At 39.9% G+C, this 27,549-nt stretch overlaps 1 protein-coding gene across 22 annotated transcripts in view; it reads left to right on the top strand.

Annotated features, from left to right (window-relative positions):
* Nucleotides 1–27,549, top strand: part of CCDC146 (coiled-coil domain containing 146) — a 139,283-nt gene that overhangs the window by 88,085 nt on the left and 23,649 nt on the right. For 7 of the 22 annotated variants that reach the window (XM_081535667.1, XM_081535660.1, XM_081535661.1 and 4 more), the window contains 7 exons: nucleotides 2,880–2,962; nucleotides 6,127–6,336; nucleotides 11,742–11,799; nucleotides 13,657–13,833; nucleotides 17,386–17,459; nucleotides 18,352–18,579; nucleotides 19,218–19,404. In XM_081535667.1, the coding sequence (XP_081391793.1) occupies nucleotides 2,880–2,962; nucleotides 6,127–6,336; nucleotides 11,742–11,799; nucleotides 13,657–13,833; nucleotides 17,386–17,459; nucleotides 18,352–18,579; nucleotides 19,218–19,404 (1,017 nt within the window). Of the gene's footprint in view, nucleotides 1–2,879; nucleotides 2,963–6,126; nucleotides 6,337–11,741; nucleotides 11,800–11,880; nucleotides 11,963–13,656; nucleotides 13,834–17,385; nucleotides 17,460–18,351; nucleotides 18,580–19,217; nucleotides 19,405–27,549 lie in introns of all 22 variants that reach the window. The other 15 variants (XM_081535666.1, XM_081535672.1, XM_081535671.1 and 12 more) reach the window with 5 other exon arrangements.

Genomic DNA, 27,549 nt, shown 5'->3' with positions numbered 1-27,549 from the left:
TATTAAAAGTAGTATGTATCCACTTAGAGAAAATTATGAAATATAGGTAAGCAAAAATAAAAATATAAAAACTATATATTCTTATTACCCAAAGAACATCATTTTTAAAAAATCTTAGTTCTTAACCTAGATCAATATCTTATTGATGGTCTCTATCTGATGAACTGTCATCATAATCTCTTCTAATTCTTTAAATGTGATTTTGTTTCATTTTTTGAACATATTATAATAGCTGCTTTGAAGTCTTTAAGTCCAACATTTACACACCCCAAAGCAGTTTCTGACTTTTTTTCTTTGCATTCTCATGATTTTTTGTTGAAAAACTGGACATTTTGGATAACACTGGGGCAAGTCCAGATTCTGATCCTCTCCAGGCTTCTTCTTGCTGTTTAGTCTTTGTTATTGTGCAGCCTCTGATGTCTCTGTTTCCTTGTTTTTATTGTTAAGATTGGCTTCTTGGGTGGGGGGTGCTCCATAGCTTGGTCAACCACTGGTTGGTCAGAGATTGTATTTAAGCCTCCTGAGCCAGTAAACATTTCAAGGTTTCATTCTTTTCCATTGAGTCTGTATGTGGCTTGGGGACTGCTTTCAAGGTTCAGGGAGTTTACATATCTGCCCTGCCTTTAGCTCAGGGACCTTGGAAGTATCCTCTCTGGTTCCTCCTCACAGGTCACAGCCTTAAGCTTATCCGCAGCCTCTGGACCACTGGTATCAAGTGTGATATTAGCAGGGCCCTCTTTGACTCTTTCTGGCCCCAATTTCTCTGTTAAACTTCTGCTGGTCTGCCTCCACTGGTATCACTAAGCTATTAGCCTCCTTTTACTGTTAATTCTTGTGATAACTATTCTTTTTGACAATTCTTTGGGGCATGAATAGTCTACACTGTTCCAAATCGAGTGAGCATCCTCAGGCAGGAGGTGATCAGCATCTGTTAAGGGGTCTGATCTTCTTAGGATGCCAAGCCCACCCAGAGTCTCCCTGTACAGCAGGAGATTGGGGAGTGGGGATGGGCACTACTTAACAGCTTCAGTCACCTACCCAGTAAAGCTCTTTCACATACAGAGCTTGGGGCGAGCGGAGGTAAAGTGCAGCAGCTTTCTGGGGCTGCCCCACCCCCTGGAATACATCTTCAGCAATTGAAAGGTGGGGCAATGGGATTTTCATTGACTGTCAACCCTGCTCAGAATGCTTCTTATACAAGAGGGAGCTAAGAGTGATGGATGCAGCTCATGGGGTAAATGCCATAGTCTTCTTACTCTTCTGAGTTTCAGTAGATTTTATTAAATAAATAGCTCTCAGTTTCTTTCATGCCCTTAGGTCAATTTCCAGAGACCATAAAGGGGTGTCTTAGATAATTTTGACCAGCTTGATCAATGTTTCTTTGAGAGAGGGGCTTCATCAACCACTTCACACCACCATTTTAGAAGTTCCACCCCATGGAAGGGGTCTATAATTTATAATTTTACTTATTTGCTTTAACTTACAATATAGAAAAAATAATTACAAAATATCAAATACACTTTTTTTATGAGCAATGAAACTACTGAGTGTAGTTCTAAGCATTCAGTGATTTCTTCTGTGCCTATTGCCTCAAACTAGGAGCTACTGTAGGGCAGGCCCTATGTCAATTCATTTGTTTCCATGGTGCAGGGCAATGGATGGGAAGTAATGGTCTTTACAGACTTAAAACAAAATACTATATGTGTTTTTAAACATATGATTCTATGATTACCTTACCTAATGGCTTAACTTCAGTGACTATCTCACTAGGCTAGTTTGTTGCTAGTTACAAGGCTGGCTCCCACGTGGGCTTCCTGGTACACACATAATCATATAAGCCCACACTCACACACTTAACCTTTTCACAACATTTTCCCAGTTACTTGTCTCCTTTAAGAGTGCCCATATGTGAATTTTTTTAACCAATTAGACTTGAAAGGCACAATGCCTATGGCCTACACCCTTTTTTGAAGCCAATGAAAATGTATGTGATTCAAAATAAATTATATATTGGCTCAGAAATACAGAAAGAAAACTGCAGAACCAAAATAAATATGTTTAATTAAATGTTTATAAAATCAAATATTAGGTCAACCTATCAAAAACAACTCAACACTTAAAAAGTTACATATGAATTATATTTAAGGTGGCATATGAATACATTTGGGGACATTTGTAGTAAAGAATCCACCTGTCAGTGCAAGAGACACGAGTTCAATCCCTGGATCAGGAAGATCCCTTGGTGAAGGAAATGGCAACCCACTCCAGTATTCCTGCCTGGGAAATTCCATGAACAGAGGAGCCTGGCAGGCTACAGTCCACAGGGTCACAAAAGAGTCGGACGTGACTTAGTGACTAAACAACGACTGATGTTAACTACTTCTGTAACTTTAAACAAATTACTTGAGCTTTCTAAACTTTAGTTTGAGAGGAAAAAAATCCCTATTTACAAAACATTTTCAAGAATGAAATAGCTGATGTACAACAGCTGTTCATAATAGATGCTCAATAATTATTAGTTCTTTCAACTTACAAATAGCCACCCTAGTAATTTATACTCTGTACCTTGTTTGCTAAAGCTAGATATATGAGATTTTTTTTAGAGTTGGAAGAATTTAAATCAATTCTTTCCCTCAGTTTACAGATGAAGAAATCATAGTATTCATCTTGAGAGGTAAAAGACTTTCCCAGGAACTCAGCAGAATAGAACTAGAACCATTTTCTCTGAACACCTGCCACCTTTCTAATATGCCTTGTTGCCTCATGTTTCCTAATGTTTAATTGAAAGATTTTATGATATATCCACTTTATCTTTGCTTAAAGCATAAAGAGGGTTATGGCTAATAGTGGTCTTGTGTTCCTTGTGTTCTCTTTGCTAGTTACATGCTCTGGGGAAACTTCCTGGAACCAGGATGGCAGAGTTAAAAGCCAAGTACACCTTGCTGCATGATACCGTGATGAGGTATGCTATTTACCAATGTGGAGACATGTTTACTCATGCTTCTACTTCTTACTTGAAACGGGACCCGTCTTATTTTTCATTTTCCCCAAAGCAGACTCTGAGACAAAGATTTGAGTTCAAGCAGTTTAAGAAGTGATACCAAAAATTATCATGAGGGAGCGGGGAAGCGACATGGGGAAGAAAGTTACTCAGCTAGGGATGTGTTAATCTTCAGGTTAACACTGCAGACAACTGGGGCTCAGTCTCACTGAGGACTCTCTGAGTGACTACAGAACACGCCTCAGAACTCTCCCACTGAAGGGTGAGAACACTGGTATATCTGTTCACTAATTTCCATCTCTCGTTGATCTAGGATTGCTTCTAGGTATATAAGCTCCTGACACTTCTAGCTTACCCTCTGAGAAGCCATAAGTTCCAATGGCCAGAGAAAGCTCTCAGGCAGAGGCACACAGATGCTGTTGTTATATATGACAACTGTCCACCAAAGCTACTGGTGACCACTAGAGTGGGCCTAGGTGACTTTGGTGAGGCACTGACATTATCTGCTACAGGACACTCCTGTAAGATTCTCTCCTCCCCACCTTCACCACTCAAGAGGTGTAGGTTCTATAACAACTCCAATCTATGTCTGCTAAGATTTCTGTCTTTACTTCTTACCTGTTCCTCCTATCCCCAGCTACTCACCTTAGCCCAGTTCTAATCAGCAGAGGTTAGAAGACTAGGCGACAAGAGAATAATTCAACCAGGTTTCCTAAGCGTGTGCTATCAGCCAGTGGGAATCAAGGGGGAAGGAGAGTGAAGAAAGAAGTGGAAATCCTGTAGTGCTGCTACTCCCAAGTCCCATTCTTCCTTTTCCCCACCTCCTGCCTCAGAGCTTTGCATGACGTCTTCATTACAGTCCAAGGAGAGACACAGTGAATAGACACCCCATCCTCCCCCTTGCTCATATCCAACCATTACTCCTACTGCTTTGCTTGCCCAGGTATTTGGCTACTTTGAGGATGGGAGCCTGGGGGAGGAGTGAAGGAGAGCAGAGCTGCATCCCTATGGACCCTCCCCTAGGCTCCACCTCATACACACTCAGCTACATCCTGGCTCCTAACCACCCTCCAGAGCCCTCAGCTTTGTCTCCTGCTCCTCCCCAGCCCCAAACCAAATTCTCACCCTCACCCCTATAACAGGGACTCCACAACTGATCCCAATTGCCAGCGTGTACACGCAGCTCTCAGGACTCAGGAACTTAGAGGATTTAGATGGAAAGTCTGGGGTGAGCTTTTCAACATATTTCACACTGCTTTACTGTGAGAAATTCCACACAGTTATCTGAGCCTCCTTGCAGACTGAAACACTTCTCACCCTCTGGATGGCTCGAACCTAGAGCCCCACAGAGTCCTGTGTGGTGCTGATGTGGCTGCCTCCTTGCCTGGCTCACAACTCAGCTCCCTGGACTCCTGTGAGAGTCATGCAGCACCAAGGCCGTGGCATTCTTTCTTCCTTCTTCCAGGCTGTGTCGCAAAACCATCACTTCCCTTCGGCTACCACATTTTACCTCCTTCTGACCCCTAAACACAAAAGAGTTCCCTCTTTTGTGATTACAACGAACACCCACCACTCTCTCCCACCCCCACTGCCTGGTGGGTGGGAAAGACATGAAGATGCAGACTCCTCATTCTTGGTGCTGGGGCTGCAGCAGGACAGATACAGGCTGGAAATGCTGAACTGAAATTGAACGAGGTTTCCATAGAAATCATGTTACAAGAGTTGTTAAATTCTCTTCTGCTGATGCTCTATTTCAAGTTCATGTGTGTAAATTACCATTTGTGTTCTGGCTGGAACCGTAACCACTGTGTTTGCTTACTTTCTGAGGGAAAATGGGCTCAATGGCCTGAGACAATACCTTACAATTCCATAGTTGAAGACTCATGTTAAGAATATCAGGTAACTTCATATATATACAGTATATACAAGGAAATGAATTGTAAGAAATAACTCTAGCATTCATGAATGGAAATTACATGTGTATCTTTATAGCTGTTGTTGCTATTTGGTAACTAACACAGTGCCTGAAATGTCTGATGTCCCAATAAATGTTTGGCTGTTGAGGAAATGATGTAGTAAAGACTGAGAAAATGGGTGGGGCTGGTAACTTCAGTCAAGACAGGCTTGATTAAATCATTGGGCATCTCTGCAAATGAACAGAACCCTGAAGAGTTCTCCCAGTGAGAAAAGTTGGTGGGGAGCATGCAGACAGTGCTGCCTTTAAAACAGGAACTGGCAGGGTCTTGCTTCCGAACAAGAGAGACAGCAAATGCAAGGAGAGAGGATTTCTGAGAAAGAAGAGTCAAATCTGCTGATAAAGCTGGCTCTGACACTAGCTTGCACCACAGGTCAGTGATTCCTTGAAGACACTAGAGATTCCAATAAGTCCAGTTTCTATGCTCATTCAATTCTGCCTCAAGCCAGATGCTTAACCCTTTCCCAAGATAAGGCCAAAGCCATAGAATATACTTGGAATTGTAGGAATTGCTCTTTTCTGTGACATTCACATCCAGCTGTAGCCAGGCATTGAAGTTATGATCAGAAATATGTAAATTAAGTTCATAATTTTATAGAAGAATTATTCGTCCTAGTTTCCTGGTAAAGTGTCACTAGAAAATTTAACTGTTTTTTCTTATCACTAAGGAAGAAAAGATTTTCCTTTAATCAGGTCATGAGAATCCAAGAATTCAAGAAAGCCAGGGTTGCTAGGGCAGTTGGAGGGAGAACCCACTCTTCTCGGTATTATTCTTCTCACCCCCTGGAAGGTCATGATCATTCTTTAAAGTCAAGTGCAAATATCACATTCCCATACAACTAATGCTTTATCTGTCATCTCCCACCATCTTGATCTAGACACAAGTGGCAGCACTTGTCAGCTGGTACTCCAGATTCCTACTCATGTCTGCTCCCCTTGGCTAGATTGTGAGGTCCATTTGCCTTTAATACCTAGTGCAATACTTGGCACAGAAATGCCACTGAATTGAACTGAACCCAGGAATGGAAGAAACAGGGCAGCAGTGTGGACATACTCTCTCCACACCTTACCAGACCCCCCACAGGAGCTACTAAGGGTATTGAAGTTATACACTTCTCATTATGTGAATCTCTGTTTTTATGGGATCCAGCACACAAGAATCAGAGGTCCAACTGCTACAGGATGCCAAACGTTTCACTGAGCAAATACAAGAGCAGCAGTTTCACCTGCAGCAAGCTGATAATTTTCCACAGGCGTTCACCACCGAAGTTTCCAAAATGAGAGAACAACTTCTCAAGTATCAAAATGAATACAATGCAGTGAAGGAAAGAGAGTTCCATAATCAGTACAGACTGAATAGGTAAGTACATGATTCTCTCAAGTTCACTGAAGACAGATGCAAGCAAAGCTGCTTCCACATAAACTAAGTGAAAAAACTTAAGACTAACTGAAGAAAGAATTTTAGGTACAGGGATTATGAGATAGCAATGATAGAACTACAAGCCTAGTTCTTTCCTTGATTCCCTAGAACAGGCAGTCCCTGAACAACAAGGTTACAAAATTTTAGAAAAATAAGCTCAAGTTTCAGGACGATGCTCTTAGGAAGAGGAGATCCCTGTAGGGGTTTCCGTGTGTCAGGAAAACCATAAGCATTGGGAGCTGCAACCAAAGGATACACTCCATAGAACAAGGACTTGGCATACACTCTTGGCTTCTCAGCCCTGGTGGTGGCCCCTTTCCTTTTGTGGTACCGGATCCCGTATCTGCATGGCGAGTGCCCCATGAGGACTTTCCAAACAAGCCTATGTGAGCTGAGGGTCATACCTGGTTCCCTCAATTCTTCTAATACAGGGACGGGGACCACATAGTCAACCCTATTCTCCTATTACTAGACTATTCCTTAAAGTAAAGGAAAAAAGTGATATCCTTTTGGAAGACACATTCACTTATCCAAATTTGGGGTATGTCATTCAGTGAACTAGAGCAGAAATGTATTGCTGGAAGGGATAAATGCTATTTCTAAAATCTCCTCTAGCATTCCTCCTGTGAGTAGCAAGTCAGTGAAAGAGTTTGTTCAGCAAATAGGATAGGATTAGATAGGATTTCAAAACAACTGCAGTCCAGGTTTTGTGATATGTACTATGCCTGGGTACCACCAGAGAGAAAGCCAAACCATCTCTTCTAGAATGTGTTACCATTTAAGGTGGCAGAACTTTCTCTGGCTATTTTTAAGAGTAGGTAGATTCCCTGCAGAGTAATGGAACTCAGTCCTGCCAAGAGATAAGGGAATGCTTTGAGTGACCTTTGGAGGACTTTGCTAGCCCTGGTTCTGAATCCTCTCTTTGAGGCCTATTATTTCAACTGGGGAATGAAGATTAGCTTAATCAGGAGAATTATATTCAGGGGGAAAAATTTTGAGTTCTTCTTTGTCTTTCAATCTAAACTTGTTTCAGGCTCACCAGTGAGATCTATAAAAAGAAAGCTTTGCTATTTCTGTGCTCTGTAAGCACTCTTTCAGTTGAGAAAATAATGAAATTAAAACAATTGGTAGTTGTTCATTAGTATTGAAAATATGAATGCTTGACATTTCCATGAAAGGGTAAGAGGAACATAAGTCAGTTGATATTTAAATTGTTTAAAATTTCCAAGTATTCCTGCCAAGAAGAAAGGAAAAAAATGACCAGAACTCTTGCCTTTTAGGTATAGACAGGGAAATTGTTCACTGAGTTGCTTGGGATGGGGGTGGGGGTGGGGACTGTACATAGTGATCTACAGTAAACAAGAACATTTAAAGTGAACATTTGCAGAAATGTTTTGTGTATTATTTTTGGATTTGTTAACATGTAATACTTTAGCTTAAGCAGACTTTCTTGCATTCTCAACTATTAGCAGCTCAAGAATTAACAAACTTATTTCCATAAAAATAATGGTGATATCAAAACAAATACTAGGAAAGACTTAGACTGTGTATTTCACTGGCTTAACATACTTAGTATTACATGGTACGGAAACAAATTCACTCAACACTTCCTCCCTGGGAAGAAAGTAGATATTTCCATCCCCACATAAAAATAAGGAAACTAAGCCAGTGAGATAAAAAAAAAACAAAAACAAAAACTATTCATCCAAATATACAGATGATATTTTTCAGATCAGCACAACAAAATCTCATTTTATTCTGGGCCTGAATAACAGAAGTCCAAATAACTACCACTCCTCTGCCCCAACATCTTCAGGAACTTCTGAATCACTGGCAACTAGTAAGAACAATATATTGTTTAAATATTCCAGAGAAAAGATTTTCCCTCTCTAATTTAGTTGATTTTCTTATGTTTTCAAATAATATAAACTCCTTAATACAGTGCTAAGGGAAGTATAATTAAATGGTTGGTTAATAATTAAATTTTGTTGCAATAGTTTTTGGCTTTGGATTAATACTCACTGATGCTTTCTTGGTAACTATGCAGTTCAGGAATGAATATGGAACTTACTTCAATAAGTAAACACATACAAATAAACAATGAAGTGATTAAATACCACTGAGAACTTATGCTTAAAACAAAGTAGAAGTCATTATTTTTCCAGCAACTCTCCCTGAAAAGACTTTTTAGTATTCTTTTCAAGGTTTTTCTAGCTTTTACTTTGTTACCTTTTGGGGGCTTCTCTGCTTCCTAGAAATCCTAAAGATTTGGACAGCAAATCAGCTGAGTCTCTCATGCTAAATCTGAAATATCCTGACAAGTCTTAGTCGGCTGGGGAAACAGAGCCATGGTCAGTGCTATCTGTTGTGGGTGTGGATGTGGCGTGGGGGACAGGCATGCTGCACGTGTGCAGGACGGCGCAGTGCGATCATGGCCTTAGTGACTACTTCCTCCGCCATGGCTCGTTCCCTGTCGGTGCTCACCCCAGGGTTTAGTAGTCATTTTCCATTCTTAGTCCAATAGCAATAGCAAAGTTGGAACCAAAAAACAAACAGATCTGATAAGAAAGGAACAGAGAGATTACTTTAGTGATGCCTCTGGAATTCCAGAAAGTTAGACTGACAGAGGGGCATGCAAATCATCAAGATTAGTAGCAAGGAAAAAACTCACAGCTGGAACAGATTTTACCTTCTAAACATTAAAAAAAAAAAAAATGTTCTTGTGGCAACCAAGAACAGAAAGAGCTTAGAACAGGTTTTGCTGCATATAGTCCTCCTAACTGAAAGAGAAGCACCTTACATCCATGCTTAAAAGGCAGATCCAACTCTAACACTAACGATTCCACTTTCTGTCCAGGCCTCCTCACCCCAGGTAACATTTGAGTTTTTCACATACTTCCTATGTGATTCTTATTCTTGTCAGAGTTTGAAAACTGCTGGTCTCCAAAGAGGTTCTCAACCCTGCATACTCTCAGAATCACCCAAACCTTCTCTCAGTAACCACTCACTCTGTGCTCAAACGCCTCCAGTGATGGGGGCTCACAGCCTCCCACAGCAGCGCAGCCCAGCTTGGGACAGCCTGACTCGTAGATGGCTGTTGCTTATATTGGATAAGAAATCGACCTTCTTACAACTTCCACCCAGTCAAGCTGGTTCTACTCCTGATGGTGGATGATGCCTCGTGCACGTGGCAGCACACATGGCTTCCGGCATTGCTTCTTGGCCTACAAGTCCTTGAAACCAAAATCCCTTGATGACATGGTTTCAGTTAGGGCTCTTGCTGCAGAAAAGAAATTAATCCTGAGGAGCTTTGATCCTGAAACACCCCTAAGTCAGGAAAGCTGAAAGTGTCAGTTTTAGATTTTAATGTCAGTTTGAAAGGTTAGCTGCTGCTGCTGCTAAGTCGCTTCAGTCGTGTCCGACTCTGTGCGACCCCATAGATGGAAGCCCACCAGGCCCCCCCGTCCCTGGGATTCTCCAAGCAAGAATACTGAAGTGGGTTGCCATTTCCTTCTCCAATGCATGAAAGATTAGAGGTTTATGTATATCAAAAGGCACACACACAACAACTTTTTCTCATCCCAGTAATGCCCCACAAAACTAAGAATCCAAAACAAGAAAAAAGACACTGCATGAAGATGCCTAATATTATTTATAAAAGCAAAAAATCTAAAGCAATCTAAATTCTAAAAAACAGTGGAATATTTCAATAATAGTGTATTCCAGGTATAGCTTGATACTGAACAGTGCCTTGGAGTCAGACAGAGCTGAGTTTAAAAGTCTGTTTAGCCTTGACTGGTGACTTTGGAAGAGGTGCCTAACTCCTCAGTTTCAATGTTTCTTAATGAAAAAGAGGAAAATGTATGATTGAAATTTAATTAATTTAAAACGTTCAAAAGAATTAGCCATTTTACGTTTGCTCAAGAAAAAAAAAAACATTTTACATTTAAAGAAGAGACTAAGTCTTATCTTGTGGGAGAGTCTCATGTCACCATTTTGAAATTCAGGGACACTCAGGTGGGCTTTGCATCCCAGAGATGGCAGCACACTATCGCCCCCTGGTGGCAACACAGCTGAGGTGCAGGATCAACAGTTTGGAAGTAAAATACCAATATACACACAAGTTGAGAGCATGAGATGGTTGGATGTCATCACCAACTCAATGGACATGAGTTTGAGTAAAGTCCGGGAGTTGGTGATGGACAGGGAGGCCTGGCGTGCTGCAGTCCATGGGGTCACAAAGAGTCAGACACGACTGAGTGACTGAACTGAACTGAACTAAATACACAAGCTCTAAAAGGAAAGGACTTCCCTGGTGGCTCAGATGGTAAAGAACTGGCCTGCAGTGCGGGAGACCTGGGTTTGATCACTGGGTTGGGAAGATCCCCTGGAGAAGGGAATGGCTACCCACTCCAGTATTCTTGCCTGGACAATTCAATGGACAGAGGAGCCTGGCGGGTGACAGTCCATGGGGTCGCACACTTTCTTTCTTTCTAAAAGGAAAGGTATAAGTATTCAAAACTCTGAAGAAATTCAGCTTCAGCCTAAAGGCCACACAACTAACCTATAAAATTCTGTGTGGCACCCAGTTATTGCAAAAACCTTCATTTACTTTATTGCAAATATAGTTTCATAAAAATAAACTTGGTATGCATGCCTCTTTAGACCTACTGGCTAGTGGGATCTGCTAATTTGATGGAACCAGTAAAGGCTGTAGCAGTAATCCAGACAGGTACTGCTGCTGCTGCTGCTAAGTCGCTTCAGTCGTGTACAACTCTGTGCAACCCCATAGATGGCAGCCCACCAGGCTCACCCGTCCCTGGGATTCTCCAGGCAAGAACACTGGAGTGGGTTGCCATTTCCTTCTCCAATGCATGAAAGGGAAAAGTGAAAGTGAAGTTGTTCAGTTATGTCTGACTCTTCACGACCCCATGGACTGCAGCCTACCAGGCTCCTCCATCCATGGGATTTTCCAGGCAAGAGTACTGGAGTGGGGTGCCATTGCCTTCTCCGAGACAGGTACTAGTTTCTCGTAAATAATATAAAGAAAAAGCCCAGAGCCTGCCTGGAAGGAACCTGAGTCTGGAGGAGAGGTCGTGGTCCCAAGCAGTTACAATGTGGCGAGAGAACTCCTTTGATGGGTGTGTGTACAGTGTTGAGGGAGGACTGGAGAGGGAGCCCCTACATGAGCCTGTGGGAGTCAGTAAAACCATCAGGAAGGATGGACACCAGGCTGACAAACACACCTGGGAGAGCGTTCTGAGAAGAGAAAGTAGAAACTTATTACTGTGCAAATAGTTTATTTTTTTGTACTTTGTCAGTTTTTTTTTTTTTTTTTTTTGCAGCTTAGTGGAAGAAAAAAACCTCATACTAAAGGAATTCGAGAAGATACCTAAGCCAGGAGTAAGTCTTAGATGATCTAGACTTTGTTAAATACAGCTGGATTGAAACAACCTTTTTGATAAATATTAATGTTTATCACAGAAACCATATCCCGAAACATTTGAAAGACACAGAAGTCTTAACTATGGATGATGATGAAAGGAATACCTGTATAACTTCTGCAGTAAGCATAAGTGTGCCTATTACAGGATTTAGCTACTTGGCATCTAATTTAGGTTGTGTTTGGTTGGACAATATCTGCTTTGTTTTCAGAAGAAAAAAGGATTCTATGGTTGCCACTTAAAAACATTATTTTTGCTATAGTTATTACTCTCTTAGCTTCCTGAATGTCTTAAGCTTATTGTAAGAAATTTTTATACAGATGTATCACTTAGTAATTCATGCCTAACACACTTCTCTAAAGCGTACTAGTTTAAAACAACAGCCATTTCTTATTTTCAACAGTTGTGAATTCTTCTAGCCTAAGCTGGCTCAGTTCGGGTTGGATGACCTAGGATGGCTTCATGTCAGTCATTGGGGTGTAGTTGGTCTAAGGTCACATGTCATTGGTTAGTCTCATGATGATGGAAGGGTTTCCAGTCTCAAGAAAGAGACAAATAGTCTCAAGAAAGGGAAAACCTCAACACAAGCAGTTTTTGAGCCTTTGCTTAAATCACTGTTGGTAACATCACATTGATCCAAGCAAGTCATAGTGCCACATCTGGAATCAAGGGGCAGAAGTCTTACATCTAAATATGACACAGCCATATTGCAAAGAGGCATGCAAACAAGAATAGGAGGAATTTATGTCCCTTTCTTTTGGAATCTATCATAGAAAGTAAATGGAAAGATCAGCACACATCACATTGAATGGGACTGCACTACATCTTCTGAATGGTTTTATTAAAAAAGTATGTTGTTGGTAGTTTAATTCCAAGGCACAAAAACATGTTAAACATAGAGTAAGATACTATTACATATATGAGTATGAATATACATATTATATATGAATGTAAGAATGTATATATATATGCATATATATATATATATATTATATACTATCATATAAGTATTCCTAACCACCATTTTCAATAGAGATTCTATGGGAAAAAGTATTTTGAATTTTAGTTTCAGATCATAGGATCACTCACCAATTTTACCCTCCAGGAGCAGCAGTGGAAGAGAGCCATATGCAGAAAGGCCAGAGGAGGCTAAGTGGATCCTTCCCCTTAGTCATTAGTAATGTGTGGCCCTCCTGAGTACAAGAAGGCTTCTCTCTCATAAGTTAAACACTCCTCAGATAATCAGTCACGGGAAACAGTCAAAGCCCTGTTAGGAGTCTGAGGCAGAGGGCATTTGAGGAGAATGTGCTTGAGTTGGAGAAGTAGTATTAATGAGAGTGGGGGATTAAGGAATGTCAAGGATTAGACATTCCAAATATGAACTCCCTAATCTTTAATTCTCATGTGTGACTCAGACTAACCATAACCTAGATATTCAAACATTATTTGTATCTGATTTGTCAAATCACAAGGCTACTAGAAAAAAGGCTGGAAATTTTTACTAATGCTTTTTGGTATCAAATAAACATTAACTCAGAAAAAGGAAATATTTAAAATGTAGGAAGACAGAAAAGAGCATTAATTAAAAAAAAAAAGTTCAAATCTAATGTAAAATGTTTAACACATACAGTATAATTGCTATGTGTTTACTGAAGAGGTCAGAAATCAAAAGTTGCATTTAACTCTGTAAGAAATTATTTATGAAGCTCAAAACAAATATAATCAAAATGGTAAGTAAAATTTTTAATTTGATTTTTAGCCAAACAGATGCTTGCTCGGACTCTGTATAACCTGATGATTTTCATGCCTTTTAAAGGAAATGGAGAAGAAGATGAGAATATTGAAAGAAAGCACTGAAGAATTACGTAAGGAAGTAATGCAGAAGAAATTAGAAATTAAAAATTTACGGGAAGATCTGACATCTAAGCAAAAGCAATTACTAAAGGAGCAGAAGGAGCTAGAAGAACTGCTTGAATATCAGGTCACCTTAAAGGTGTGCTACTTCAACTCATACATATGTAAACATTGTACCTGCAAGACATAAAAATGCATCGGTACCATTGCACTTTTTGCATTGACTACATAGGTTTGACAAAGACCAAAACACAAAAACTGAAATGTTATGCAGTTGTGATTGATCCTATCAAACTAAACCTGGCTCTGGGGATTCACAAAAGATTTTTGAATATTCAGTTGGAGCCCTGACTGGAAGAAAAGGTCTCTCTAGACCTCGTCAAGCATTTTCCAATATTAGAAAGCAGTGTCACAGACACAATCACTTCCTTCAAGAGCAACCAAATGTCCTAACCTCTTTCAGTTCAGTTCAGTTCAGTCACTCAGTCGTGTCCGACTCTTTGCGACCCCATGAACCGCAGCACTCCAGGCCTCCCTGTCCATCACCAACTCCTGGAGTTTACCCAAACCCATGTCCATCAAGTCGGTGATGCCATCCAACCATCTCATCCTCTGTCATCCCCTTCTCCTCCTGCCCCCAATACTTCCCAGCATTAGGGTCTTTTCCAATGAGTCAACTTTTCGCATGAGGTGGCCAAAGTATTGGAGTTTCAGCTTCAGCATCAGTCCTTAATCCAAATCTATGCCCCGACCAGTAACGCTGAAGAAGCTGAACTTGAACGGTTCTATGAAGACCTACAAGACCTTTTAGAACTAACACCCAAAAAAGATGTCCTTTTCATTATAGGGGACTGGAATGCAAAAGTAGGAAGTCAAGAAACACAGGCAAATTTGGCCTTGGAGTATAGAATGAAGCAGGGCAAAGGCTAATAGAGTTTTGCCAAGAGAATGCACTGGTCATAGCAAATACCCTCTTCCAACAACACAAGAGAAGACTCTACACATGGACATCACCAGATGGTCAACACTGAAATCAGATTGATTATATTCTTTGCAGCCAAAGATGGAGAAGCTCTATACAGTCAGCAAAAACAAGACCAGGAGCAGACTGTGGCTCAGATCATGAACTGCTTACTGCCAAATTCAGACTTAAATTGAAGAAAGTAGGGGAAACCACTAGACAATTCAAGTATGACCTAAATCAAATCCCTTATGAGTATACAGTGGAAGTGACAAATAGATTTAAGGGACTAGATCTGATAGAGTGCCTGATGAACTATGGACAGAGGTTCGTGACATTGTACAGGAGACGGGGATCAAGACCATACCCATGGAAAAGAAATGCAAAAAAGCAAAATGGCTGTCTGAGGAGGCCTTACAGATAGCTGGGAAGAGAAGAGAAGTGAAAAGCAAAGGAGAAAAGGAAAGATATTCCCATCTGAATGCAGAGTTCCAAAGAATAGCAAGGAGAGATAAGAAAGCCTTCCTCAGTGATCAGTGCAAATGTATGGCAAAAACCACTACAATATTGTAAAGTAATTAGCCCCCAACTAAAATAAATAAATTTACTAAAAAAAAAAAAGGGTGGGGGGAGAAATAGAGGAAAACAACAGAATAGGAAAGACTAGAGATCTCTTCAAGAAAATTAGAGATACCAAGGGAACATTTCATGCAAAGATGGGATCAATAAAGGACAGAAATGGTATGGACATAACAGAAGCAGAAGATATCAAGAAGAGGTGGCAAGAATACACAGAAGAACTGTACAAAAAAGATCTTCACGACCCAGATAATCACGATGGTGTGATCACTCACCTAGAGCCAGACATCCTGGAATGTGAAGTCAAGTGGGCCTTAGAAAGCATCACTACGAACAAAGCTAGTGGAGGTGATGGAATTCCAATTGAGCTTTTTCAAATCCTGAAAGATGATGCTGTGAAAGGGCTGCACTCAATATGCCAGCAAATCTGGAAAACTCAGCAGTGGCCACAGGACTGGAAAAGGTCAGTTTTCATTTCAATCCCAAAGAAAGGCAATGCCAAAGAATGCTCAAACTACCACACAATTGCACTCATCTCACATGCTAGTAAAGTAATGCTCAAAATTCTCCAAGCCAGGCTTCAGCAATACGTGAACCGTGAACTTCCAGATGTTCAAGCTGGTTTTAGAAAAGGCAGAGGAACCAGAGATCAAATTGCCAACATCCGCTGGATCATCGACAAAGCAAGAGAGTTCCAGAAAAACATCTATTTCTGCTTACCTCTTTATATATTGTTATTACTTTATCCTTGTCTACCTGTTTGATTCCACTTCACTTCCCTCTCACTGTGAACATTATACAAGGCCCATATTTATGTTTTCAGTTCAGTTCAGTCTCTCAGTCGTGTCTAACTCTTTCCTAAAACATATTTATGTTTTAAGAAATAATTAAAATTCATTTTATTTGGAAATATTTTGCAACAGGTCTTGAAACAATTTAAGTAACCTAGAGCTATTTTTTAAAGCAACACATCTGAGATGCCTTGGCTTAGAATTAGGATTCACTTTGACCTCCTTCTTAAGAGATGAAGCAGTCAGCCAAGACATACCCAACTGCCACCTAGAACATGGACACTGAGCCGAGATGGATTTACAAGGAACCCAGTGAAGCTAAGGCTTTAGCTCCTCACATGCATGAACCATCTCCAAGGCCCTGAACCTAATTTAGCATTTGTAACTTGTGATTCTTTCTCTTAAAAAGAAGTCCCCAAATTGTACAAGCTTTAGCCTCACAAAATTTAGATCTGATCAAGACTGAGCAGGACCCCCAGAAATATACCGCACTGCAGGGATGTCTTCAAGCCCCAAGCATCTGTGTTACCCCAGGCCCCAAAGTCCAGCACGATCCTCAGGTGGGAAGGGGCTCTTCCACAACCCCTGCCATGTATGTACATACCATTGTTGAGGCTAAAAGGGAATCTTCGTGAATCAACAGAGCATAGTGCAAAGCGGCGTTAGACAAAGTTAGCTTCTGATCTTGGCCTTGCTGCTTAGAAGTTATGTGACTTTGGGAAAATCATTTATCTTCTCTTAGCCTCAGCCTTAGAGATTAAGATGCGTATTCATGGAGGTAAAGCTCTAAGGAGAATCCGATAGGTGAGTGAGGGAAACAGGACAGCGCTGCAGAAGTCAAGCCAAAACATGGTTTCAGGAGACCCCTGGTTTCAACCTGATCCTATAAGGAACTGAGATCATGAATCGCACCACAGAAGTTGTTCCACCCTGAGTCAGGGGTGGGCTGCTGTACCTCCACATCAGGTACAGCCTATGCCCCTCTTCCTTCCATCCCCCTACCCGCCCACCCCCGCCCGCCACCAAGGCAACCCTGCACAGCCATGGCACTCTGTGGCGAGAACAAGCATAAGCTGTTAGCAGCCTTCAGAACCTCTGAGGGATGGGTGTATCTCCGTAAAGAGAATCTGGGCAGAGCACCCACAGCATTCGCTACAGTCAGTTAGCTCCTCTTTCAAATGGTAACCACAACCATTTTGAAAGGTCATTATGAGAATTAAATGGAATATTTAAAGCACACTGCGGGGCACAGGACAGATAGTAAAAATTCTACACCTTGTAGGTCCTTTCTCTATTTAATTTGCTTAATTGCTTCTCATCTAAGAGTACATAATTTAACACGGCTCCATTTCTTTACTAGGATGAAGTGGTCCACCATCAATCTATCCCCGTGCAAATTGGAAAAGAGATAGAAAAAACAACACGCAAGAAAGTGTATGGTTTAATACTTTTTACTTTTTATCCCTCCAGCCCACACTTCCCCAAGTTATGTGTGCATGCTAAAACAAGAATATTAGCCACTGAACATATCAAATTACTACTATAATTTTAGAAATATCTGCATTTGGCTCTGTCTAGGTTGTACACATCAAGTTCTTTAAAAGAATGTAGTGCAGCCCATTACTGTCATTCCTAACACTTATTTATGTCTTAATTTTGGGACAATATTCTCTTTCTAATATATAAATCATATCTTTATGGAGAGCTCTAACTGACTTTAACAGAACTGCATATGGAATAAGTTGTTTGAACTGTGTAGAATTTCATGGTCTAGATATGTTAGCCAGCCAGATGCCTGAAGCCCAAAAAACAGTAATTCTTCACTTGTCAGCTATCCATGTGCATAAGCCCCTACACATTTAGAGTAGATTGGAGGCAGAAATCACAGAGAAAATTCTCAAAGTTTAGAGGAACCAAAAAAGATATATAAGTGAAGATACAAAAGTCTGGAGAAGAGGGGGAAAAGGAGATAAGACAGTAGTAGTGGTTCTAAAACCCAAGCCCCACCAGTACCAATGCTGAGAAATTTAGGTCAGTTCAGGGAAGCTGGTGGGGATAAGGGCTGAATCCCAAGAGACGGTAGTGCTGGGGACCTGGGGAGAAAGTAGGGAAGCTGGACAAATGCTTACCCTCAGTGACACTCAGTGGAGATACCCCTCAGTCCCACTTATCTGCGGTCTTCATCTCACTTCTGAATTTATGACTAGACCTTCTGTTGCCTGGTTAGAAAGTACAAACAGGTGAAGACCGGGCTCAAAATAAGGCCAATGGGTATGTGTGAATATGTTGTGTACATACACATATATGTACGCATGTATCCCCACAGAGAAATGGAAAAGAAAAAACTTGTCTTGGAAAATGAACTCAAAGAGCTAAATGATTCTCTAAAGAAAGTTGAAACCAAAATTAATGCTGTAATGGAAGAGAAGGAAGATGTAATAAAGGAAGTTGAAGGCAAACGGGCCTTACTTGAAATTAAAGAGCGAGAATATAACCAATTGGTCAAGCTATTAGAATTAACTAGAGACAATGAAGCAAGTTCACTAACTGAAAGGTTTGTTATATTAACGTGTTTTTGTCATCTAAATATTTCTTTTATATTTTAAGATTCAAAATAATCTCAAACATTTATATTCACTTAATAAACATTTTTATAGAATTTTAAATCATTTTACCATTAATAAAAATATAATATTATTAAATAAAGCATTTCAAAGTATTTTTCTATCCTTTATTCTTCATTGTCCTCGATTTCTTGTGACCAAATCTTAAGGACACAATTTATTGTATTTTTTTAAAGTTTCTCTAATGTACCTCTGGAAAATTGTATCATTGGAGTGTGCTATAATTGAGGGATTTTTTTCCCCTGCAGATTACAGTATTTCTGAGGTAATCATGATATTTTTCCTAAAGGGAGCAATTTTGTGATGTGAGTCTCTAGGAGAGTATTAATTCCCATTTTTAAGTAAAATTTCAGAGCAACTAGGGACTTCTGTCTGCCAATTTGCTCTTCCATTTGGGTTTTTTATGACTGTGACACTGACAAGAACTTGCAAACAAAACTGCTTTTGGCATTACTTAAAATTTGATTCTAACATGAAAATAGTTCTGTATATATCTGCTGATGATGCTACCTTGAAAAGGAGCAGTTGATGACAAATCACTTTCATATTCTCTTTTTACCTGGAACAGAGGGATCTTGGATCTTAATTTACGAAACTGTCTTATTGACAAGCATAACTACCACGATGAACTTTCTCGTAAGCAAAGAGAAAAAGAACGAGATCTTCGAAATTTAAAAAAAATGGAGCTACTCTTGAAAGTGTCCTGGGATGCACTCACTCAAACTCAAGCACTGCATCAAAGGCTTCTATTAGAGGTGGGTGCTGAACACTGCTATCTGGTTTGCAAGCTCAGTGCCATCTTTTTGTTTTTTGTTTTGTTCTTTTTTTCCTTTGGGTAGCACTGGTGCAGCTTGTGGGATCTTAGTTCCCTGACTAGGGATTGAATCCAGGCCCTCAGCAGTGAGAGCACAAAGTGCTAACCATAGACAGCCAGGAAATTCCCTCAGTACCATCTTTTTAAAGCAAAAATATTTCAAGAACTTGTTTTTGCTCTCAATAGAGAAAGAGGGAAAGGAAAAGAACAGATAAAAGATAGCTTTAAAATGCATCAGATCTGTTATAGAGGCTCAGCTTTACAGTATGTTTCAATCTTTTTGTTATTCCAAGATTAGAGAAATGTTTTATTGGGATCATGCATCAGCCTGGCCAGGGGAGGCAGTTAGGCCATCCAGTTCTGGAAGAGCTAATGGGTTCACTTCAGGGTAGGACCAAGTGAACCACTATGTTTGAAAGAGTTCAGAGTCAGATCCAGAATGCTGCTACTGAGACTACAACAGTCAGAAAGGAGACCAGATCATGTGAATACAGACAGACAGACATCCTGCACCTCCAATTAGCCAACGCCATCAGTCCATGGGGTCGCTAAGAGTCAGACATGACTGAGCGACTTCACTTTCACTTTTCACTTTCATGCATTGGAGAAGGAAATGGCAACCCACTCCAGTGTTCTTGCCTGGAGAATCCCAGGGACAGGGGAGACTGGTGGGCTGCCGTCTATGGGGTCGTAGAGAGTCGGACACGACTGAAGTGACTTAGCAGCAGCAGCAGCAGCAGCAGCATCAGAACCCAGTGTCAGCTCCCTGAATAATTCTGTGTGTATCAGAGGTGTACTACAGCTAGAGAATGTTCAATATACCTATTACCTTCTTACTAGCTCTGTGCTCCCATATGGAGGGATTTTGGTCCTGTTGTCTCTGATTCCCTCCTCTTTCACATGGTACCTCCTGTGCTAATGGACCAAGCACAGCTGAAAGGCAGTGAATCATAAAAAGGACTGCATCCCTGTGCCCAGGCCTTGGCCAGTGCTTCCTTTGGTGAAAAAGAGATCAGTCTCTGTGATGAAGCAGCTGGGGGTACAAAGATCATACTGTTTTCTTCAGGATTGTCAAGGTCCTTGACCTTATAGAGGTTCATGACCTCAGAAACGTACACAGGAGTTTCCAGCTATGGTAGACACTTTCAATTCTAACCTATAAGCCTAATTCTCCTCTCCTTCTGGGCATATAGAAAGTTTATACTTCCTTGTACCCTCTGCCATTGAGCAGGGTCATATGACTGGTTCTGGTCAATGGATTGTGGGCAGAAAGGACACACGTTCCTTCCATCCTATGACAGTGCGAGAACCTCTAGCCCCTTTCCCCCCCTCCCATGGCCATTGTGGTGACTTCCAATGATGATATGGAAATGTTGTAAATGAATGCATCCAGGAATACTGAGCCATCTGTGGTCTTGGAGAACCACCTTGACTGGCCAGACACTTTGTCAGAGCAAGAAATAAGCTTTCATGCTTTGGGGTAATGATAGTTAGGCTTGTTTCTGAGGCAATAACCTACCCTATTATGATTGAAAGACCAACTTTCATTAAATTGTGAAAATAACTGGTAGACTTATGAATGTTCTAAACGACTAGGTCTTGATCTTGCTGTCAGATGGCGCTCATGAACTTTTTTATATCTCATTGGGGTAAAAAGTGCTTTTCACACTTTTACAAAACAAACAGAACATTTATTATTTTTATTATTAAAACAACAGTATTTATATTTCTCATCTATTTTTAATAGTTTTATTAAAATTCCTACATGTAGATTGATTGATTCCTTTATAACTGTGAAAAGTTTTAAACTCTAAAAATGTTTTTTTTTCCATAAAAGCTTACATTTTCTACATCCACCATTACACTACTTTTTGGTTGTTGTTTTCAGATTTTTCATGGTTATTTCCTCATCTATCCATTTCTTTCATTCCTTCTGTGTCCTTACCCAGGTGTGTCTTTCATACCAGCATATACTTTTTAATATCTAGTCTGAAAATTTCTGCCTTTCAGTTCTTGTATTTAGTCCAAAAGCACATTTGCTGGAGAAGAAAATGGCAGTCCACTGTAGTATTCTTGCTGGGAAAATCCCATGGACAGAGGAGCTTGGTGGGCTGCAGTCTATGGGGTCGCAAAAAGTCAGACACGACTGAGCATGCACAGGTACATTTGGGCTTATGGCTGCTGTATTCCTATTGCTTTTTCTCTGTCTTATCTATTTTTTGTACCATTTTTTCTCTTGTTTTTTCTTCTTTCAAATTAACCAAAAAGATGGATTTTTCTGTTTTCCCCATTTTTTGATATGCATTAGTTTTGCACTCTCTTTTCAGTCTTTCAGTGGCTACCCTTAAGATTACATCATTCATCCTTGACTTATTAGAGTCCAGCATAAATTCTTTTATCCTAGATAATGTTAGAACTTTTGAAGACTAGATCTTCGCAACTCTTATACCTTCAAATGTATTTTTTAATCCAAATTTTCAGGTTATTCTTACTCAAATTACTGGCTTACTGCAAGCTATTAAATCTTAGCCCAAAGCCTTGCACATTAGAAAGTTAAGTTGGAACTTTGGATAAACACAGACTTCCTGGTACTCTACCTCACTCACAGTGAGATCTACAGTGATGAGCAGTTAAAATATTTATTCCAAGAATTGGTGGAAACCTAGATGTGGTGAATAGAAGGCTCTTAAGACCAGTAAATGTTGCTTTTATTAATAAAACAATCCTTGTTTATTAAGCAAATAACCATAGTAAGATTTCTTTAAATAATAATAAGGGAAAAACTATCATTGCTTTTAGTAATCTACTACGGTGATTCCAGTAGTAAGTGAAGTTAGTCTATTAAATATGTTATTAATGCTGACTCAAGAAAACATTCTCCTTAAAAGTGGAAAGCAAGGTAAGTTGAATGGGAGCAATAAGATAGCTTGTCACAGTATGGTACTGGCACAAAGATAGAAATATAGATCAATGGAACAAAATAGAAAGCCCAGAGATAAACCCACGCACATATGGACACCTTATCTTCGACAAAGGAGGCAAGAATATACAATGGAGAAAAGACAATCTCTTTAACAAGTGGTGCTGGGAAAACTGGTCAACCACTTGTAAAAGAATGAAACTAGAACACTTCCTAACACCGTACACAAAAATAAACTCAAAATGGATTAAAGATCTAAACGTAAGACCAGAAACAATAAAACTCCTAGAGGAAAACATAGGCAAAACACTCTCCGACATAAATCACAGCAGGATCCTCCATGACCCACCTCCCAGAATATTGGAAATAAAAGCAAAAATAAACAAATGGGACCTAATTAAACTTAAAAGCTTTTGCACAACAAAGGAAACTATAAACAAGGTGAAAAGACAGCCTTCAGAATGGGAGAAAATAATAGCAAATGAAGCAACAGACAAACAATTAATCTCAAAAATATACAAGCAACTTCTGCAGCTGAATTCCCGAAAAATAAACGACCCAATCAAAAAATGGGCCAAAGAACTAAACAGACATTTCTCCAAAGAAGACATACAGATGGCTAACAAACACATGAAAAGATGCTCAACATCACTCATTATTAGAGAAATGCAAATCAAAACCACAATGAGGTATCATTTCACACCAGTCAGAATGGCTGCTATCCAAAAGTCTACAAGCAATAAATGCTGGAGAGGGTGTGGAGAAAAGGGAACCCTCTTACACTGTTGGTGGGAATGCAAACTAGTACAGCCACTATGGAGAACAGTGTGGAGATTCCTTAAAAAACTGGGAATAGAACTGCCATATGACCCAGCAATCCCACTGCTGGGCATATACACCGAGGAAACCAGAATTGAAAGAGACGCGTGTACCCCAATGTTCATCGCAGCACTGTTTACAATAGCCAGGACATGGAAGCAACCTAGATGTCCATCAGCAGATGAATGGATAAGGAAGCTGTGGTACATATACACAATGGAATATTACTCAGCCATTAAAAAAAATACATTTGAATCGGTTCTACTGAGATGGATGAAACTGGAGCCCATTATACAGAGTGAAGTAAGCCAGAAAGAAAAACAACAATACAGTATACTAATGCATATATATGGAATTTGAAAGATGGTAACGATAACCCTATATGCGAGACAGAATAAGAGACACAGATGCATGGAACAATTTTATGGACTCTGAGGGAGAAGGTGAGGGTGGGACGTTCTGGGAGAATGGCATTGAGACATGTGTATTGTCATATGTGAAACAGAGCACCATTCCATGTTCGATGCATGTGACAAGGGCTCAGGTCCGGGGCAATGGGATGATCCAGAAGGATGGGATGGGGAGGGAGGTGGGTGGGGGGTCCGGGAAGGGGAACACATGTAAACCCTTGGCTGATTCATGTCAATGTATGGCAAAAACTATTACAATATTGTAAAGTAATTAGCCCCCAACTAAAATAAATAAATTTATAAATTAAAAAAAATAAATAAATAAAAAAATAAAAAAAAAAAAGATAGCTTGTCACATAGAGAAATATCTATTAGTGATCTCAAAAGCAGTTATACGCTGATAACAGTCGCAATATTGGTTCTAAAATATGACACACACTAAACAGAATTAAGTTTGTCTTTACCAGAAAATCTAAAATAGAAGGGCACATAAACAGAATATAAAATGTAATTCTGCCATTTCTACTTCCAGTTAAGACATAAAGTATTGGAGTAGACCATGGTTCCTGTCATAAGAACAAGAAAAAAATTAATAAACTAAAAATCACATATTTTTAAAAGACGTATGAGAGTTGTGGAAGCAAATTCTATAACAGTATAAACACTTCCTAGGTGAACAGATACAGGTAGCCTTTTTTCTCCTTGAAAGTGAAAGTGAAGTCAATCAGTCGTGTCCGACTCTCTGCGACCCCATGGATTGTAGCCTACCAGGCTTCTCTCTCTATGGGATTATCCAGGCAAGAATACTGGAGTGGGTTGCCATTTCCTTCACCAGGGGATCTTCCCAACCCAGGGATCGAACCTGGGTCTCCCGTATTGCAGGCAGACACTTTAACCTCTGAGCCACCAGGGAAGCATTTGCCAATTCTAGGCATGAGCAGGTAGAAAGAAGGTGGGCCTGCCAAGAAGGAACAAAGCTGGAGGCATAGTCCTCCCAGACTTTAGACAATATTACAAAGATACAGTAATCAAAATAACATAGTACTGGTACAAAAACATATAGATCAATGCAACAGAATAGAGAGTCCAGAAATAAACCCACACATCTACGGTCAGTTAATCTTGGGCAAAAGAGGCAAGAATATACAATGGAGAAAAGACAGTCTCTTCAGTAAGTTGTGTTGGGGAAGTTGAACACAACCTCATAAAAATTCATGAAGTTATAAGAGAACACTGCCTGATACCACACACAAAAATAAACTAAAGTGACTTAAAGACTTGAATATAAGATGCAAAACCATAAAACTTCTAGAATAAAACAAAGGCAAACCATTCTCTGACATAAATTGTACCAATGTTTTTTTAGGTCAGTTAACCAAGGCAATAGAAATAAAAGCAAAAGTAGAAATGGGGGACCTAACCAAACATACTAGAGAAGGAAATGGCAACCCACTCCAATAGTCTTGCCTGGAGAATCCCATGGACAGAGGAGCCTGGCGGGCTATAGTCCATGGGGTTGTAAGAGTCGGACATGACTTAGTGACTAAACCAATCAAACATATAAGCTTTTGCACAGCAAAGGAAACCATAAACAAAATGAAAAGACAACCAATGGACTGGGAGAAAATACAGGCAAATATCACTTCTATGTGGAATCTAAAAAAATGACACAAATGAATTTATCTGTGAAACAGGACCACAGACATAGAGGATAGATCAGTGGTTGCCAAAAGGGAGAGGAGGTGGAGGAGGAATGCAGTGGGAATGTGGGGTTGGCAGATGCAAACTATTATATACAGAATGGATAAACAATAAAGTCCTACTGTATAGCACAGGGAACCATATTCAGTATTCTGTGATAAACCATAATGGAAAAGAATATTTAAAAAGAATGTCTCTCTATATATCTGAACCCCTTTGCTGTATAGCAGAAATTAACATAACACTGTAAATTACTTTAAAATGAAATATATCCAAAATAAATAATGAGTTATGTGAAAAGTGTTAAAAAAAAAAAAGCGACATACATATACATCTTAAACTGAATTCTGAAGTCTATAATCAGAATTTCCTCTCTGTTTGGTTCATCACTTTGCCAATACTTTGTCCTTTACAGTCTTTTCCTTCAAATAAATGCAAATAAGATTCTTGGCTATTAATTAAGAAAAGCCTTAAGTGCCATTTTACCTATATTACTAAAGTACAGTGGGCTCTGTTTGTTTCTGTATGTTGAAATACAGCTGATCATGCAGTATCATGACATATATATATGATTTTTATTGGGCTTTAAAAAAAGAAAAAGAAGACCAGCCTGCCATAAGGAGAGAGACTTTGCTAGGGTTAGGCAAAACCATGACAAACTGAAATGTAGAGAATTTCTTAAAGATATCACACTTTCAGGAAATCAAACTACACATTAAAGTACACTTCTGATTTTAATCATAGCTCATATTGACTTCCATTGAGATACAGAAGAGGAATAAAACCCCATATCTACATTCTAACATAGTCCCCTCAGTGACTCTGGGGATTTTGCTTTGACATTCACTGTCATGTTTTAAGGGTTGGAATATTATGTCTGTAAGGTTATTTTCTTTCAAAATAAAAACATGCTCAGGATTGTGACAACAACAACAAAATGCTCTAACCAAGTCACTATGTCATTTTCTGTATGGACATGTCAAGTCGTGTACCTCGCAGGTCATCAATCCCGAGGAAGCAGAATGCCATGCACCAACTCACCTATCTTGGGGAGGGGGCCCATTGCATCTTGGTGCTGGAGTTACCAAGGAAAACACGACAGTCAAGCACTGGATGGAACAACGCTACCTACACAAAGAAGAGACAGAGGAAGATCAGCTTCAGTAGTGAACTTTGGTCCCCAGTGGCCAGCAGTCTCTCTTGATGGCCAACTCAGGGTGATTGGCCTATGCTCACAATTGTCTTAGCACAGTGAAAGGAACCTTGATCCTTCTTGTGGAGTCTGAAATACTGAAAGCTGGCGGTATGCCTGAGGGCCACTGACATACAGGCTTAAGCAGAACCAAGGAGTTCTCATTGTGCCTGAAACAGGGAAAGATATTCCCACACAAAGTGATAAACCCAGTACAGGCTGTGTGGATTCCCTATCTCTTCATAAGGAAGAGTTCTAGGGCCAAAGCCCATTCTTTTGTAGCCAAGTGGGGGTGGAAAGGCTGCAGGCAGGAGACTGCTTTTTCCAACAGCACTTTTCCTTTATTTGTAGTTTTCCAGAAGATTCATCTCTCTCTGCTCTGACTTAGAAGTAATTCTGCGTTTCTCTTAGTGACTCCCTTCCAGTGTTCAAGGCAATTGTGACAACTTAACTATATGGAGGAGAGCATCAGTTTTGAGTCAGGCAGAGTCAGGTTTAAATCGTAGATTCACTGAACAGCTGCTGATGTTTGGCATTTTCAACCTTTGAACTGGGATTATTGCAAGGAATAAAGTGATTACAGATGTGAAAGTATGCGGTTCCAAGAAGACGGTACCAAGAAACAACTGTTGCTTTTCTTCCTGTATAAACTTTTTCAAAGGCTAAAGAAAATTTTATAATCAGAATAAGACTTTGAATATGGCTATTTCATTCCAATGGCGAGGATAGCACATTCAGGCCCTATTGATAACCCTCAGGAAAGCCTTTCAGTATCCACTCTGCATTATCTGAATGACTGCCACTGCCACCAGCTATTCTCCCTTTGTTCTATTTTTTCCAGGTTCAATCTACTCTCCATTTTGCTACTAATTTAATATTCTTAAATGAAAAAATAAAATTAAAAAAAAAATTTAAATGGTACTTTCATGTGTCACCTGCTCAAGACATTCAATGTTCTTTATTTTATATAATCATAGGAATGAAAGAACTGAGAGGAATTGTAAAGATCATATGGTCCAAGGAAGGCAAGTGCCAATTCTCTTC

The sequence above is a fragment of the Giraffa tippelskirchi genome, chromosome 10 (genome assembly GCF_054371585.1).
Source record: "Giraffa tippelskirchi isolate mGirTip1 chromosome 10, T2T-mGirTip1v1.2.pri, whole genome shotgun sequence".
NCBI classification, from domain to species: Eukaryota; Metazoa; Chordata; class Mammalia; order Artiodactyla; family Giraffidae; genus Giraffa; species Giraffa tippelskirchi.
Note: the sequence above shows the minus strand (reverse complement) of the source record. Positions and strands in the feature narration are given on the sequence as shown.